This window comes from Aquila chrysaetos, chromosome 2, assembly GCF_900496995.4.
Source record: "Aquila chrysaetos chrysaetos chromosome 2, bAquChr1.4, whole genome shotgun sequence".
NCBI lineage: Eukaryota > Metazoa > Chordata > Aves > Accipitriformes > Accipitridae > Aquila > Aquila chrysaetos.
Window position 1 is genome coordinate 9,006,540 of NC_044005.1, and position 15,231 is coordinate 9,021,770.

General features: G+C 41.0%; 1 protein-coding gene across 5 annotated transcripts in view; it reads right to left on the bottom strand.

The window, feature by feature from the left end:
• Positions 1-3,376: 3,376 nt before the first annotated feature.
• ESR2 (estrogen receptor 2) overlaps positions 3,377-15,231 on the bottom strand; it is a 37,720-nt gene continuing 25,865 nt past the window's right edge. For all 5 annotated transcript variants that reach the window (XM_030007308.2, XM_030007307.2, XM_041128090.1 and 2 more), the window contains 4 exons: positions 12,122-12,260; positions 9,679-9,812; positions 7,834-8,008; positions 3,377-5,772 (listed from right to left, as the gene is read on the bottom strand). In XM_030007308.2, coding sequence (XP_029863168.1) covers positions 5,583-5,772; positions 7,834-8,008; positions 9,679-9,812; positions 12,122-12,260 — 638 coding nt within the window. In that variant the 3' untranslated portion in view covers positions 3,377-5,582. The remainder of the gene's footprint in view (positions 5,773-7,833; positions 8,009-9,678; positions 9,813-12,121; positions 12,261-15,231) is intronic.

The window sequence follows — 15,231 nt, forward strand, 5'->3', positions numbered from 1 at the left end:
TGAAATCACTGATACTCAACAATGCATGAGGATGTAAAGATAGAAGGAGTTAAAAAAATATCCAGCTCAAAAATAAAATGAAGTCTTACCTATGAAACAGTGTGCCATGTAACTCAGCACACTTCAGTTTGGTAGTAAAACACTGTGAAAAATTACTAAATAATATTTATTTTCCATACTTTAGCAATCCACTTGCTTTTCATATTCCCATTCACAACACTGTCCTTAGTACTGGTTTAGGCACTGAGTCAGCACAACAGACGACCACATCCTTAACTGCTTTTCTGAATCATTATCTGGCAGGACATAAATAACGTCAAACAATTTCTTCTGAGACAAATGGTGATGATAGCAAAGGCATTTCCATGACTTCCAGCTCAGCGTATGGAGGGATCACAGGACCACGGACCGTTCAAAGTGGTGCAGCCTACAGCTGGGCTGAGACTAAAAGCAGCTGTAACACTGGTGCCTGTCCCTGGCTGTGCTTGCTTACAGCAGCCAGGAACGGTGGGGTCATAAGGTACTCTGCCATCCAAAGAGCTGGACAGAATATATTGATACATATATTGAATATATGTATGATCAGTATTCAGCCCTGTAAAACAGTAATTCCTGTGATAGGCCCTTAGGCTGTGCTCACTTTAAGGCGCCTCAGACAAAGCTGGGCCAACCCATACTTTGTTTTTAACTTTAGCTCTTGGGTAAGAGCTACTTGTCTCCCATGGGCACTTATCTTGGTGGGGAAGAGCAGGGAAGGGAGAGAGAGTGCCGTCTAGCTCTGCCATGTGCTCGCGGTGCTAAGATTTGAAATAGACCCATAATCACAACTGCATTTCTAATATATGTGGGTTAAAGCACAGCTTAGGATAGAGCAGCTATTTCATCAGTGCAGAACTATTTTCTATTATTCCGACAAAGGGACAACCTTAGATGCACAAAAGTAGGCTTTCTGGGCCAGCTTTTCAAAATCATTTGGGTCCAGCTTAATGAGAAAAGCTCAGGCTTACTTTCTGTATCATTAGGCTCCAAAGCCATCAGGAGCACCTGGCGGCGGCAGCAGCATCGTGCCTTTCAAGACACCAGTCATGGCCACAGCCGTTGGCAATACTCAGCACGCTCAGGCCGAGCTTCCACATGAAATTTTTGTGCCAATTTATACATCTGTATTTTGGACCTTCTGCAAGAAATTTAAATTACATTTGCAGGCCCTGATCCTGGGGGGGGGGGGGACTTCAACCCCCCAGACATCTGCTGGAAAAGTGGCACAGCAAACTGCAAGCAGTCTGGGCAACTACTGGAGTGCACTGAGGACAACTTCCCAGTACAGGTGATGGAGAGCCCGACCAGAGGAGAGGCACTGCTGGACCTGTTGCTCACTAATGCGGAAGAACTTACTGGAGAGGTTAAGGTTGGAGACAGCCTGGGCTGCAGTGATCATGCCCTGGTGGAATTCTCAGTCTTGAGGGGTAAAAAGTAGAGTCAGGACCCTAAACCTCAGGAAGGCAAACTTTCGGCTGTTTAGGGTGCTAGTGTGTGGGATCCCTTGGGAAACTGCCCTCAGAGGCAAAGGAGCAAACGAGAGCTGGGAGGTATTTAAAGACATTTTTCTCAGGGCGCAAGAGCTCTCAATCCCAATGTGCAAGAAGCTGGGCAGGGGAGGCAGGAGGCCAGCTTGGCTAAGTCAAGACCTCTTAACCAAACTAAAACACAAAACCAAAATGCACAGGCAGTGGAGGCAGGGATACACCTCCTGGGGAGATTATAGGGATATGGCTGGTGAGTGCAGAGAGGGGATCAGGAAAGCCAAGGCACAGCTGGAGCTGAACTTGGCTAGCGACATGAAAAATACCAAGAAGGGTTTCTTCAGGTACATCGGACAACAAAGGAAGATGGAAGAAACTCTACCTCCCCTGATGGCTACAGCTGACATGGAGGAGGCTCAGGTACTCCACAGCTTGTTTGCCTCAATCTTCACCAGCAAGTGCTCCACCACGCTGCCCAATTCCCAGACTCCAAAGGCAGGGACTGGGAGAACAAAGAACCGCCCACTCTAGATCAGGTTCGAAACCAGCTAAGGAACCTGAAGGTGCAACCTTCCAGCCGAAATCATTCTGTGATTCTATGATAAAGTCCAAACAAGACAAAAATTCTTACCTCGGAAGAGTCTGATCACTGGTGACAGCTCGAATAGGACCAAGAGGCAACTTTCTGGGGCTCACTGCATTTTTAGGCTTTGTTAAACCACTCTAATGATGCAAATACAGCAGATGTCTTCCATACTCCACAGGCCATCAGCAGGAAAAGAAAAAGTTCCAGCACTTGAAAGGATGCTCTCCTTTCATCACAATGATCCCTGTATAGATCTATCATTCAGTCAGTAAGGAATTAACATATTATTATTACGGAAATATGTATATTTATAGAAAAAAAAATCTTTAAGTGCTACCTGTCTTAGTTTGCTACACATTTAATAGGAGGACCCAGCCTGTCTCAAGGGAGAATGTTCCAACACATTTTTTTCCCCATATTCTCCTCTCTGACTGGCAACGTGACAGCACTAAAAATGGGCAATTTGCAAGAAGATGGAAGTGTGGAAAAGGTCTCACGATCCTGGAGACAAAGCATTTCACCTGTCTGAAATGCTCTAAGACTTACCACATTTCAAAAAATCAAGGCTGTTTTACCATTTTGTTCTAGTTCCAGACTTGAGAAGAATCTCAGCATGTTTTTAACAGCATGCATAAGGAAATGTTTCAGCTTTTTCTTTCTTTCTTTCTTTCTTTTTTTTTTTTTTTTTTTTTTTAAATCCATGGCAACTGGCACTCCTTCATGAACCAAGTTTGCTTACCTCTGTGAACATCCGAGAACCACAGCATAATTTCTTCAACCAGAAACAGCCACCTCTGGCTAGGTCCCGGCTTAGCAGCAGAAGCTGATGTAGAGCAGAGCAGTGAAGGAAAAAAGAAACGAGCCCCAGTCTCCTCCCCTCGTCACAGCCCTCGCAGTTCCTCAGCACTCAATTCATTCATGCTGAAGCTGGAAAAGCCCCCCCAATATCTAAATTGAGAGCATGGCAGCTCTGCTCAGGCCTGGCAGGGACATGGACGTGCTCCACGCCAGGAATGCAGCGTCTGAGAGAGTCTGTGGGACGCAGACCCATGATAAACCCAACACCTCTCTCAGCACCCTTGTTCAGTCATTTTGTCACACAGCTCCCTGTTTATAAGCTGTGCTGGTTTAAAGAGGTGCACCTTCTCCTGATCCAAATACAAACACAGCTACATTAATCCAGAGAGTCAACAGCTATCGGCTTTTGCCCATTTTAAAACACTAGTAGTAACTTTTAATAAAATTATGTTCAACAAGACAAAAAGTATCTGTTAAAATCACATCATTTTCCTATTTGCACTGTGCTAGTAACAGCGTATATGAATCACAACATGTGGCACAAATTTGCAGCATCACCCTTTTACAGAGTTAATCCAGAGCAAATTTCCATTTCAAAGTTAATTTTACAATTCATACCCACTCTTTCCCATTTTCTTTTTAAGAGGTTTGTTTCAAGATTGCACATAAATTTAGCACTTCTGAAGCAAAACAAACAAAAAAAAATCACTTAAACATTTCTTTGAAAAACTATATTAAACAAAAAGATTACACAGGATAAGGAAAATCAGAGAAAGACCAATACAACAGGCACTGAAGCCAGAGTGTGATCAAGCCCAAGAAACACTGAAACACATCTGTTTCACAGCAAAACTTCCCTCAAAATGAAAGTACCAATGAATGCCAGACTGTACTCACATTTTTTCCCTTTTTTGTAGTAAATATTACACTTATTTAGAAGGGCACTGCTATATTACAGTTTCTTAAAAACAATGAAAAGGTAGCTAGTAAAAATTTAGACCATCAGCAGCTTCTGGTATAGTACAAGATCAAAACAAGACAATAGATTTGTGTAACTCACTGAAAACTCTTTATGCCCCTCCTATAAAAAAATATTGTCCTTGGCTTTAAAAAACCACCAAGATCAAAGGTTTGACTAATATCCAAAGTATGCAAATAGCATACTAATCGAAGTTCCTAATCCAAAAGATTTATAGGCTCAAAATAGACTTTTGGTGTGATCCCAATTTCATTTCACCATACCTGAAATGCCCAGAACATGCATGTATTATATTTAAATATATCCATTTAAAGGACTGCAATTCTAGCTCACATCAAAATGCGATATTGGCAGTTGCCAGAATGAATGATGCCATCCTGCTCTTCACTGAGGTCATCGCCCAGGCTATTTCCTCTGGTTTTTTTCTCAGTGCAGCTTTAACGCATGCAGAAATCAGCACAACAGGAGGGTTTAACCCGCATCGTCAGTGAAATTCAAACAAGTCATCACACTTGCAAAGCAAAGGAAGCGCCAGAACCATCATCCCCCCGCTCTTTGAGGGATCCTGTACAAGATAGGAAAACCACAGCACAAGGTACCATGCACTTTGAAAACAAGCAAGCAGCAAACCTGAGGGCAGCAGGCAAAAGCAGGTCCTGGCTTAGGTTCCCGTCCCCTGCCTCACCCCCTGCAAGACAGCTGCAAGAGCTTTCGGGCGGGCAGGACATAATTCCACAAGCAAGTCAAAAGGCAAGGGAAGATGGTTTGTTTCTAGCTGATTTCACAACCCCTGATTAGCAGATCATATACAAATGCAAACACTTGATATTCACAGAGCAATCTCTTGTACCTAAATATTATAATAGATTTAACATCATTAATAAATATATAAAACAACATGTTAATCTCACAGACAAACCACGCTTCAAAGGTCAGCATTGACAGAAATATCCAGGCAATTTGGTCATTGTTTAAAGCACTGAAAAATTATGCACAGATAATAACAGCCTGTTAAGACCAGGCTCACAAAATATAAACTTAAGCTTGGTTTAACATTTCTGAAGAGGCTCTGAACTGGCCCTAGAAGCTATTCTGAATGGCCTTCAAATTAAGGCCCTTGCAGCCATTGCATATTTAAGAATAGAATAAACTCCTTTACACTGTACTTTAGATCAGCTGCAAAGCAGGTATTCCCCAGGGACTAGCACACACCAGTAAGCGGATCTGTCCCAAACAATGCAGCTCTACATTTCATACAATCTCACACTGAAAAAGGAGATTGTCTAGTCAGCACTTAAAAGCCTTGGTCTGGGAGACGGACACCTAAGTGCTCACTCCTAGCCCTGATACAGATACAGACTTCTTCTGTCATCTTAAACCAGTCCCTTTGTCTCTCTGTCTCAGCTCACCTGCCTCTGAAAAGGAGAGGCAGTAATTCCCTGTCTCGCAGTACTGTTCTGAGGCTTAATTTCATAAGGTGCTTTTTAAGAGTCTCAGAAAAGACACTATAAAAGTGCAGCTATTATAATGTCAGAAACACAGACAGAGGTGTGCGTCCCACAGGCCTTTCCCGAGATACCAATGTGCAAATCTAGAAGAGATGAGGACTCGCACTAGGTCACACTTCAGCAGTCCCATCACAGGAGTTTTCTCCCATAGCTTTGAACAAACTTCACATTTCCAGGTTTCAACAGAATTACTGGGCTGCCCCGTTTTGCAGACTGTCCCCAGTCTCCATTTGTTCTAACGGGCCAAATTCGGGATGTGTGACTGGGGGCTTCCTTTGCCCTCGGAGAGTGTGCGCATTCAACATCTCCAGCAGCAAGTCATACACTGGGACCACATTTTTACACTTCATGCTGAGGAGATGCTCCATTCCCTTGTTACTGTGAAGGAAAACAGAAAATAAGTCAGCGATTTGGGTCCAACAATGCAGAGAAGGAAAACACGCTCATGGCTTCAAGAAAGTCCTTTTTTTTATTTGGAGTTAAGAGGATTTAGCTGCTGTAGTCCCTGAGATCACTTACCACTATCAACAGTAACAACATCCCAATACTTTAAAGCTGAGTGTTTTACTATTTAGAGAACCAAGGTTTGTTTTACCCCACACAAACTGACTTCAGAAAATAATGCAGATGTACCGACCCTATTGAAATCAAAGAGAAAACCTCTCTGAGGCTGTAAACATGGGAGGCCCACAAGCTGCAGCTTTATACAAAAGGGGAATTTACAATGTGTAGCTCTAGCGACTACCTACCTCTCCTGCCTGGTTGAAGGCCCTTCTTGGTAGGAGGGCCAAACTAACCTGGCTAACTTCAAGCAGTCTGTTTCCTCTCTGCATGTCCAGTGTCAGATCTTGCAGAAGGCTACAGGCTTTAAAAGTAATGTTTTTGTTATGCGGTAAGATACAATGACACCTTGTTAGCTTGAACGCTTTGTGGCTGTATCATGATTTGGATTAATGGGAGATGACTGTTGCCATTGCAGTTGCACATACATATACTTCAGATGCATTTAAGGTTTTGAGGTTGAAATCTAAGCGCACTTGCTCAACACCAAATTTATCACAGTGGAAATAGCAGCAGACAGCCAGCACAGAGCTGGCCTGCTGGATTGAATTGGGAGGGGGGGCAATTCTTCCAGGAAACTGAGGTTCTGCTACAGTTCAAGAGTTATAAATAGGTTAATGGCACAGAAGAAACTACAGCACCCCTTCCTACACCCAGCTCTTGAGAGTCCTGCATCATTTGGTAATCAAGGCTGAGAGCATCAAGTATTTCCAGAACAAAGTATAATTGACCAGTGCTAAGCAACGTAAGGGGGAGAGGTCACAACAAGTAGCCTCCAGACTTTGCCTGAGGCAGGCACAGCATAAAAACTCCTGTTTTAATAAGAAAATATAAAAATTTTGCAAAGATTCACAATGTTTATTCATGCCATGCCAGAACAAGAGCTCCTGCGATGCAGAGTCAAACCACAGTGGGCAACCCAGGTGACAGCAGTGCATCAGAGCCAGGAGTCAGGTTCAGCTCTGGCTGGTCCTGTAGCTTCTGTAGGGCTAGCTCTCAAACTCACCCCCAGTTCACAAACTGGCTGTTAAAAGCTGCCTTTTGGCACAGTCAGGTCCCTGCTGCTGCCACCCGCTCTCCCAGGAAGCTGGTTGCAAAGGTGGCTGTCCCTCTTCCAGTGTCCCTACACAAAGTCAGATACACCCTTCTCTCCTTTGCATATTCCAGCCCGGTCCCAGGACTGTCTTCCCTGGGCACACACTTCACAGCCAAGACATAAGGCAGCTTTATGAATAGCTGGTCTCTGGGTAATAATTTAAAATGACAAACAGCCTGAAAATTAAAGCATCTGTTTGTAGGGCCCTGCATTTGAGTCTGCTGTACTGCAAGCAAAGATGAGCAGCTCAAGAAGGTTCAGGAACCAGCAGGGAGCAGAGGAGCTGCTTCCCATGGGGAAAGCAGGAGTGTGGCACTGCTGTAGCATGAGTCACTTGGCAAAAATGCTGTGGTTCCGAATAAAAGACAGCAAATTTGGCCTGGGACAAACATGGCACCCAAAGTACACTTTGCTCCACCAAAACCTGCACTGCAGATCAGTTTTGAAAGAGACTTTTATTTTGGACAGAGGAGTTTTGATGGGTGGGTGGCATTTTTTTTTGAAGGCCTGAATTTGTGTTATTATTTCAGGCAGATGCATAACGAACAATTTAATGTAATACAATTAAGACAGCATTTTAATATCAACACAATGTTTTTAAGTGCCAGCAAGCACTTGAGTATATTGCCTATTTAGTTGTGCTGGGAAAGAAATCCTTACAATGAACAGAGATGAAGAGCAGTACCAGGATTCCCTCAGGAGTGCTCCAGAGTTCAAGCCTTGCTTTGTTGCTCTAATAAACACTAACACCTTACGTGTTAAACACATTCTGTAAAATTTACCTTGCGTGTCTGATGTGAGAGAGGAGCATCAACAAATTGGCCAGACGAGTTGTCTGCTGCTGCGAGGGGATTCCACTCTTTGCAATAACCCACACCAAAGCATCGGTGACTACATTAAGCAGGTGATGCAGCTTCCTGTTGCTTTCAGGTTCTTCTGCTGACAAGGGAAACATGCCTAACCAAGAGAAGAGAAGGAATTACTTCCTGCTCACGAGGAAGAAAAAAAAGCTACGACTGTAGATTTCTTTCTGATTTAATATTTCAACAGGATTAAGGAAGATGATACATTACCTGACACCCCACCTCAAGACTGTACAAACAATGCTCCGTGTGCCACACCAAGCTCTGACTTATATCCCTTTGCCAAAATTTGACGGCCACATTATTTGCAAACTGAGTAACTCTCCCAAATCCTCCCAAGACAACATGTTGAACATAGACCATTCAGTCCAGAGAATGAACATGCTCTCCATTCTCCAGGGATTTTTTCCTTTGAATCACTCTGTACCTTGTAGTTTTGTAACTATTATGAATTATAGCATTATGCTTGCTTTAATCCCTCCTTGCTGAAAAAAACCTTTTTTCTCTGAGTATATCCTAGGGAGGGAGGAGAACATGGTGAGAGACGCTGCTCATAGACCCAGCCTGCCACCGTGTCCCTACAGCTCACTAAGGGTGCCATAATACAGCACTTGCCTACAGTGAGAAACCTTAAAAGTCAGCAAAAGCAAAAAGAGGGGATTGGGGATATGAAGAGGGAAGAGAAGAAATCACCACTAGGAAGGTCTGGAAACACACAATAACATTATTTATAGAGCAGAAGAGACCTGGGCCAAAAAAAAAAAAAAAATCCTCCCAAAGAAACTTATGGAAGGACAAAGCTCCAGAACACCTTGAAAATTAGGAGTAAAAGAGTTACTTTGACAAGAAAGGAGGGCAGGGAGAGGTGAAAGGAGAGGTTTTTTGAGATGTGAGGCTCTGAAGAAAATATGGCTGATGAACATGGTGTTTTTGTTGGGCTTTTTGGTTAGTTGGTTGTTCTGGGTTTTTTTAAGAAAAAAGAACAGCTTTCATTGTCTGCTGAAAGAATGGTATCCATCTATAAACAAGTGGGATAACAGCTGGACTATTCCCCTTCAGAACTGGGCTGAGAATTATGCAGCAGCTCCTTGCTGAAAACAGTAGATGTAAGTAGTTAGCTGTTATTTTGTTGTTGGATTTTTTTTAACAAAGTTAATTACAAAATGTTCTGGGGAATAAATTATTTTACTGCAGACTACCCTAAACTAGCAAACACACACTCCTATTTGCCTTTCGTAAAAGGTTGCAAAGCAAAGCTCCTATCCTGAAATTAATCTTGCAGAACTGTTGAGTACTTTCAATCATTTTTACCAATTAATTACCATTAAATAGGAACATTTAAGCCCAATTAATCATCACTTGGTTGAGTAACTAGTTTTACTAGAATTAAGAACTAAGTACAGGTCTGTAGAACTGCACAGCAACTTTACACATGACCAGGATCCACGGAGATACGAGCAAAAGTTCTCATTGAAAAGGACATACTCACACCCTGGGCCATGAGCCCCACTTTGTGAGAAGCTTTCAGACTTTCGGTCTTTCATGCAGTTCTTACAACAGGAGCTAGATCCTAAATCCAGCAAATGATACAGCTCAAGAAGTTTCTTGAGCAAAAATCCTTACAATCTGACAGAAGTCCTTTCTTAGTGTTCTCTTTCAATGGCTTTATCTCATTTGACATTTCTGCCATTTTTAGAGGCTGATTTCCCAGCCACCCTCAAAATAAAAAGTACAATTTGGTGTCAGAGTCAACCACATACTCACTGGAATTGAGGAGGATCATTGCCTTGACACACAGATACTCCTTGTGCTGGAGTTTCAGCTCTCGGAACCTTGAGGTCATGGCCAGGAGCATATCAAAGATCTCCAAAATTCCCTCTACGCATTTCCCCTCATCCCTATGGAAACACATTTAAAATGTTACTGAAAAAGTAGAATTAAGGAACTCTGACTCAGCTAGATAAAAGTCAAAGCACAAAGGAGGCTGCAAAAGGCCTATCCATCTCATCCTTGGGAGAATTCAAAAGGTACTATCATGAAATCTAAATTGAAAATTACACTGGTATAAAAGGTCAGCATCTCTAAGAAACTGATTTTCTCTTTAAAGCGCATGCAGGATTGACTGCAGGTAAGTATGACCAAATTTCTGTAAGAGGCTTTAATGTCGCAGCCAGTATAATTCTGGATAATCAGTTTGAAACTGTAGTGCAGGGCACAGTACCACCTTGAATCATCTTCCAGATTTGTTTCACAAGGAGTTAATACCACAACCGGTGACATCACTATTTGTACCTGACAGAGGCCTCAGGACTTAGTGAATAAGAAAGACCCCCTAAAATAAGTTTCTTGGAACAATAAGACATTTTTAAAGATAAAACAACCTCTCTCCCCATTCCCCAGCACCTTTTTCTGTGAAGGTGTTTAAATGTAAATAGATTTTTTTTTTGTGGTGGTGGTGGTTTTGTGATTACTTTTATGTTTGCAAGTGTTTACTGAATGCAACTTTCTCCATTTTGGATATTAGAAATGGTCCCATCCTCTCATCTAAAAACCCCCAAACAACCCTAAGCCATTCCAATGGGTTTAAAATTAAGCAGCAGCAAATTTCAAACCACTGAAGTTACAGTTGCTGGTTTTTCGTTAGGTTTTTTTCACATGTACTGGACTTAAAGAAGTCATTAAGCTCTATGACACAGTATTCAAAGAGATGCTTTCTATACTGGCTGTAATATGAACTGTTTTTCCTCCGTCATGTTTTTAAGATGAGACAGACTTAAGCATAGCAGTGCAGGAGAATTAAAGAACTTTACTCCTCTACTGGATCCCTCAGAGGAAAGAGCTGAGCCTTCAGGCTATGATGCAGTCACAGGCAGATAACACTAACCAGGTGCAGCCTGGTACTGCCTGCAGAAAGGCAGCTGCCTGAATATTGCCCAGTTTCCCATGTTCCTCATAGCAAAGGAGAATTTTAAGCTTTGGAGAACGACAGGCAGCTGCCAGTTTCAAAACAAAGACACAAGCATCAGAGGAGTACTTGTCTACAAAGATTATGTAGGGGATGCATCTGAAGTTCAGCTAAGATAAAAACAATCAAGTTACAGACCCGTTTCATATATTCTTCTCTTAAAAAAAATAAAATTACAGCATGCCCAGATACTTGCTCGCTCCTACTCTGCTGTGTCTTGTGGAGATGAAGGAATGCATCAAATAAGCTCACTCTATTCAGCACATATTAGCTCTCTAGGAACGAAATGTATCATACACTTTCAGCAATTTCTTATAATTGCATTGAACAACACAGCATGTCCTTGTTTTGAAATTATATGAGCAAATAATAATTTATTTCATATCTTTCATAAATTAAATTTGTTTCTCTTACTAACCCATTTTGATTTCTGTATCTATGATGATGATTATTACTGAGCTCAAGCCACAGAACTGGTACAGATCTGAATTTCCCCAGGTTGAAAAGGTTAAGAGACATTTTAAACCTAGCCAAGAAAGTAGATTGTTTCCCTGACTTTTTACCAATGGGAAGCCCAGGTCAAATCCTTCTAAGGTCCTGTAGAAAAACACCCTTACTAATCCATATTCTTCCCTGCTGGTACATGAAATGGAGAAATAATTTTTAATCTTGCAAATATCCTGCTTTACCTTGAAAAAATACTTTCAGTATTAAAAAGCAAGCTAGGAGTTTTTTTAATCCCTTTTGACTAGTGCTGCAATGTTCATTATTATAGCTATTTATGAAGTCTGTACTAGGGGAAGGAAGACAAACAGGTATATAAAATATGGCCTGACACTATGTCTGCTTTTTTTTGAGGGATGGGGGGAGAAAATCTATCAGCTGGAAGAAATTGATTAACAACGTAATGTAGTGCATTGTATTGATGTGTCTACAGTTTCAGCATCTAGGGACCCAGACCAAAAGGAACAAAACCAACAAAAGATGTGAAAGAGAAACTTCATATTGTCATGTGCTACAGGAATTAAGGAACTGGCAAGTTCAACAATACCGTTTATGCTTAGCATTCCTTAAGCCCTTATAAGGACATGGAACCTCAAGGCATTATTGTTACAAGTAAAGGATATTGTTAGATACTAACTATTAATAGAATCTCTCATACTTAATCCTCTTCCTCTTACCATTCACCCCACCTCCAAACATGCTAATATGAAGTGTTCTCAAGAGGTTTATTTCTCTTACCTGTCTAGTACAAGGTCTGGTGCAAAAATTAGTTTCCCAGGATGGTCAATTGATCTCCACATCAAACCAACCATTAAAACTTCCATCCAGCAGCTCTCCAAGAGTCTTACTTGGTCATAAAGGCTGAGATCAATGAAGCCTAAAATGATGAAAGTAGCATAAAATATATCAATGTGTTTATTTCTCTGTTTTGATAAAGATGACTGAGTATGTGAGAAACAAAAAGAAACAGAAAGAATTATGGGTTGTGAAGAAAGCCAGAAAAGGGAGCACTGACACCGGAAGGACCATGCTGCCATCTCAAATAGGAACATAAATATTTGTTATTATCATTGTCAGATCTTCCACAAAACATTTGAAATAAAGCAGAGTGATGTTCAAGGGCAATTACTCCCATACAGCTGGTGAATCTCAAGTGACTGCAGAGGACCTGCCTTATGCTTGGCCACTTCTTTAGATGACAGTCCTACAGCCTTCTGAGAGCCACCAGGGAACCACTTGGGAAACTCATATTTGTCAGAGATTACTGCATTGCACTGCAGAGGACTCCTAAGAAAATAGTCTGTTCTTTCCCCAGAATGCATATGGCTGTTGCTTGCAGGGTTTTTTTTTAAATCTCATAAGACAGGCATGTTTCTGGGTTTGCTGGGTAACAAGAACCCACATCTTGGTGCCTCTGTGTTATCATCACCTTTGTAAATTATGTGTGTTGACCCCATCCCATGCCTTTCCTGCTGCCTCCTTCCCCAAAATTGCAATAAACCAGAAAAAGAAAAAAGACAAGGGTAGTTGGTGAAGGTAGTAGTGTCCCCATTGCCTCCACACACAGCATCTCAGAAGCAAGAACAGAATTAATGTGATTGTACATAAAGCTGTTCCAGCATTTAGTTCTCTCCAGAACTTACAGCAAGGCATCAGATAGCATTGCAGCACAGCCAGAAGGGAGAGAGAGTCATTGCCCTCCCTTTCCCTTCCCCTGCAAAAAAGACTGGGGAAAAAAGACACATAGAAGCCAAATAAAGAGAAGTAAAATTTACACACCCCAAACCAAAAGACCAGAAGTGTAAACTATCAAAACGCAAGTGGGAATGCAGACTGCTCAGTCAAGGAGTAAAACACAGATATGATGAAGACCAGTTCAGTGGTCAAAACCAAGATCAGGCCACAGTTGTCAAAGCAGAGCTGCTTTAGATAGGTCTTTTAGCAAAGGTGCTTTATTTTTAGACAAGCTGGCATGTACAACTCTGCATAGTAAAAAAACGTTATAGCCTGGCCATAGGAGACAGGTTTCCTGTAGTTCTTGCTAGTTGTCTGAGGTCTTAAAATACACACAGTACGTTTGCACTGTCAAAGAATCTGTCAGTAATTTATACAAATGCTCCAGGTATTTTAACCTTATTAAACTACTAGGCTGGAAGATAGTTGGTGACAGCCCTGAGTTGACATAAACTGGGTAATGCACACTCTCTCTTATCATCGCTAAAAGTGCTGCCTTTCAAAATCGATAGCCTTGCTCCTTATTTTATAAGAAGGGTAAACAGGAGCCTATGAGCAGTACCTTCCCTCCTGGATTTTGCTGTCACAGAATTTACTACAGAATTCACAGCCAACAGATTATCTGCCAGACACACACTCATAATTTTAAAAGTGCCTTTAGGAAAATAATCATGGAAATGTGAATAGTACAAACTGACGGTGGCAGTTTCCTGGGAGACAACAGCCCAAAGACATTTCAGAAGTTTATTTAAATAAACATTTACACCAGCATGTGCTCATTTTTCTAGCATAAACAACCAGTTACTGGGATTAAAAACTATCATCTCACTTGAGCGAGATGTCAGACCAAGTCCCAGCGTTCAATCTACAGATACGTAAAGATCCAGGTTAATCCCGGATGTCATCTACTAAAATCACATTATCAGCACCAGCAGTATGATTTATGACCATTGAGCACAGCTATTAGAAGGACTATACCTTTCCTTTTCCTAACAATCTTATGCTTTAAAAATTGAGGACAGCACATCACCACCACAGCTTCCATTGCAGTGTCAGAAGTCCTATTTTATTTGCTGCAGAGTACATTAAACTACTTATTTTTCTACGGCTGTACTACATGTCCTTTAAATCATGTGCTCTATACCTAATCATTTAATTATAAATTACTAAGACAAGAATAAATTTGTGCTGGATGTGTAGTAACTAGCAAAAGACACACTGCTTTGGCCAGCTACACAGTAGGTTGCATAATGAATCCAAATTTCAATATGACAACATCCTATTGGTTAGCAGTACAGGTTAAGCTATGAACCACTTTGAACTCTTTTAGACTAGGTCAGCAAAGTAAAAGGAAATTACAGAAGTTATGTTCTGCCATCTGACAACTTAGAATTAAAATACTTGGAATTCAGAAGGAAAAAAATCCACGTGTCAGCTCCTATTTTACTGAGCAACAACAAAAATACAATCCATTAAGCTGAAAGTACAGACAAAAATACAGTCACAGAGTAAAACTCACAGCAAAAGAATGTCATTAAATATTAAATAGGAAAAAATAAAATATAAACTTTTATCTTTCCTATTTAGGTAAAAAGTTACTGTTAACATAAGCTTCTATAAGGAAAAATAAAAAGATTTTCTTTCACTTTTGGTGAGTGTCAAAATAATATACAGTAATAATTTAGAGGTGAAAATGGGCTTCTATCCCAGGTACACAAAAGCAAATATTCAGCTTTACAGAAAGTAAAATTAATGCTCACTGGGCCATTAGTCAAGAACTCTATTTTTTTTCTAAGACCTTACCTCCAGGAACCAGGCATGGATCTAGATGATTAACTTCAGGCAAGAATTTTTGAAAACTGAAATTCTATGTCCTGAACTTTAGTCATCACAGTTATTTTAATGGAGAAAAAAAAAAAAATCCACATTGAAGTAAATGCTCTAACTGCCACGTAATACATCAATATTACTTATAATTAGGTATGTATTAAACATCACATCTATTTTTGGCATTGTTCTAAAATGGTGTTTATTTCTGTTTTGTGTTGCAGGAGTGATCATAAAAAACAAACATATGTGATAAAGTGTCAGCATTCCTAGGAACTGTTTTGAGG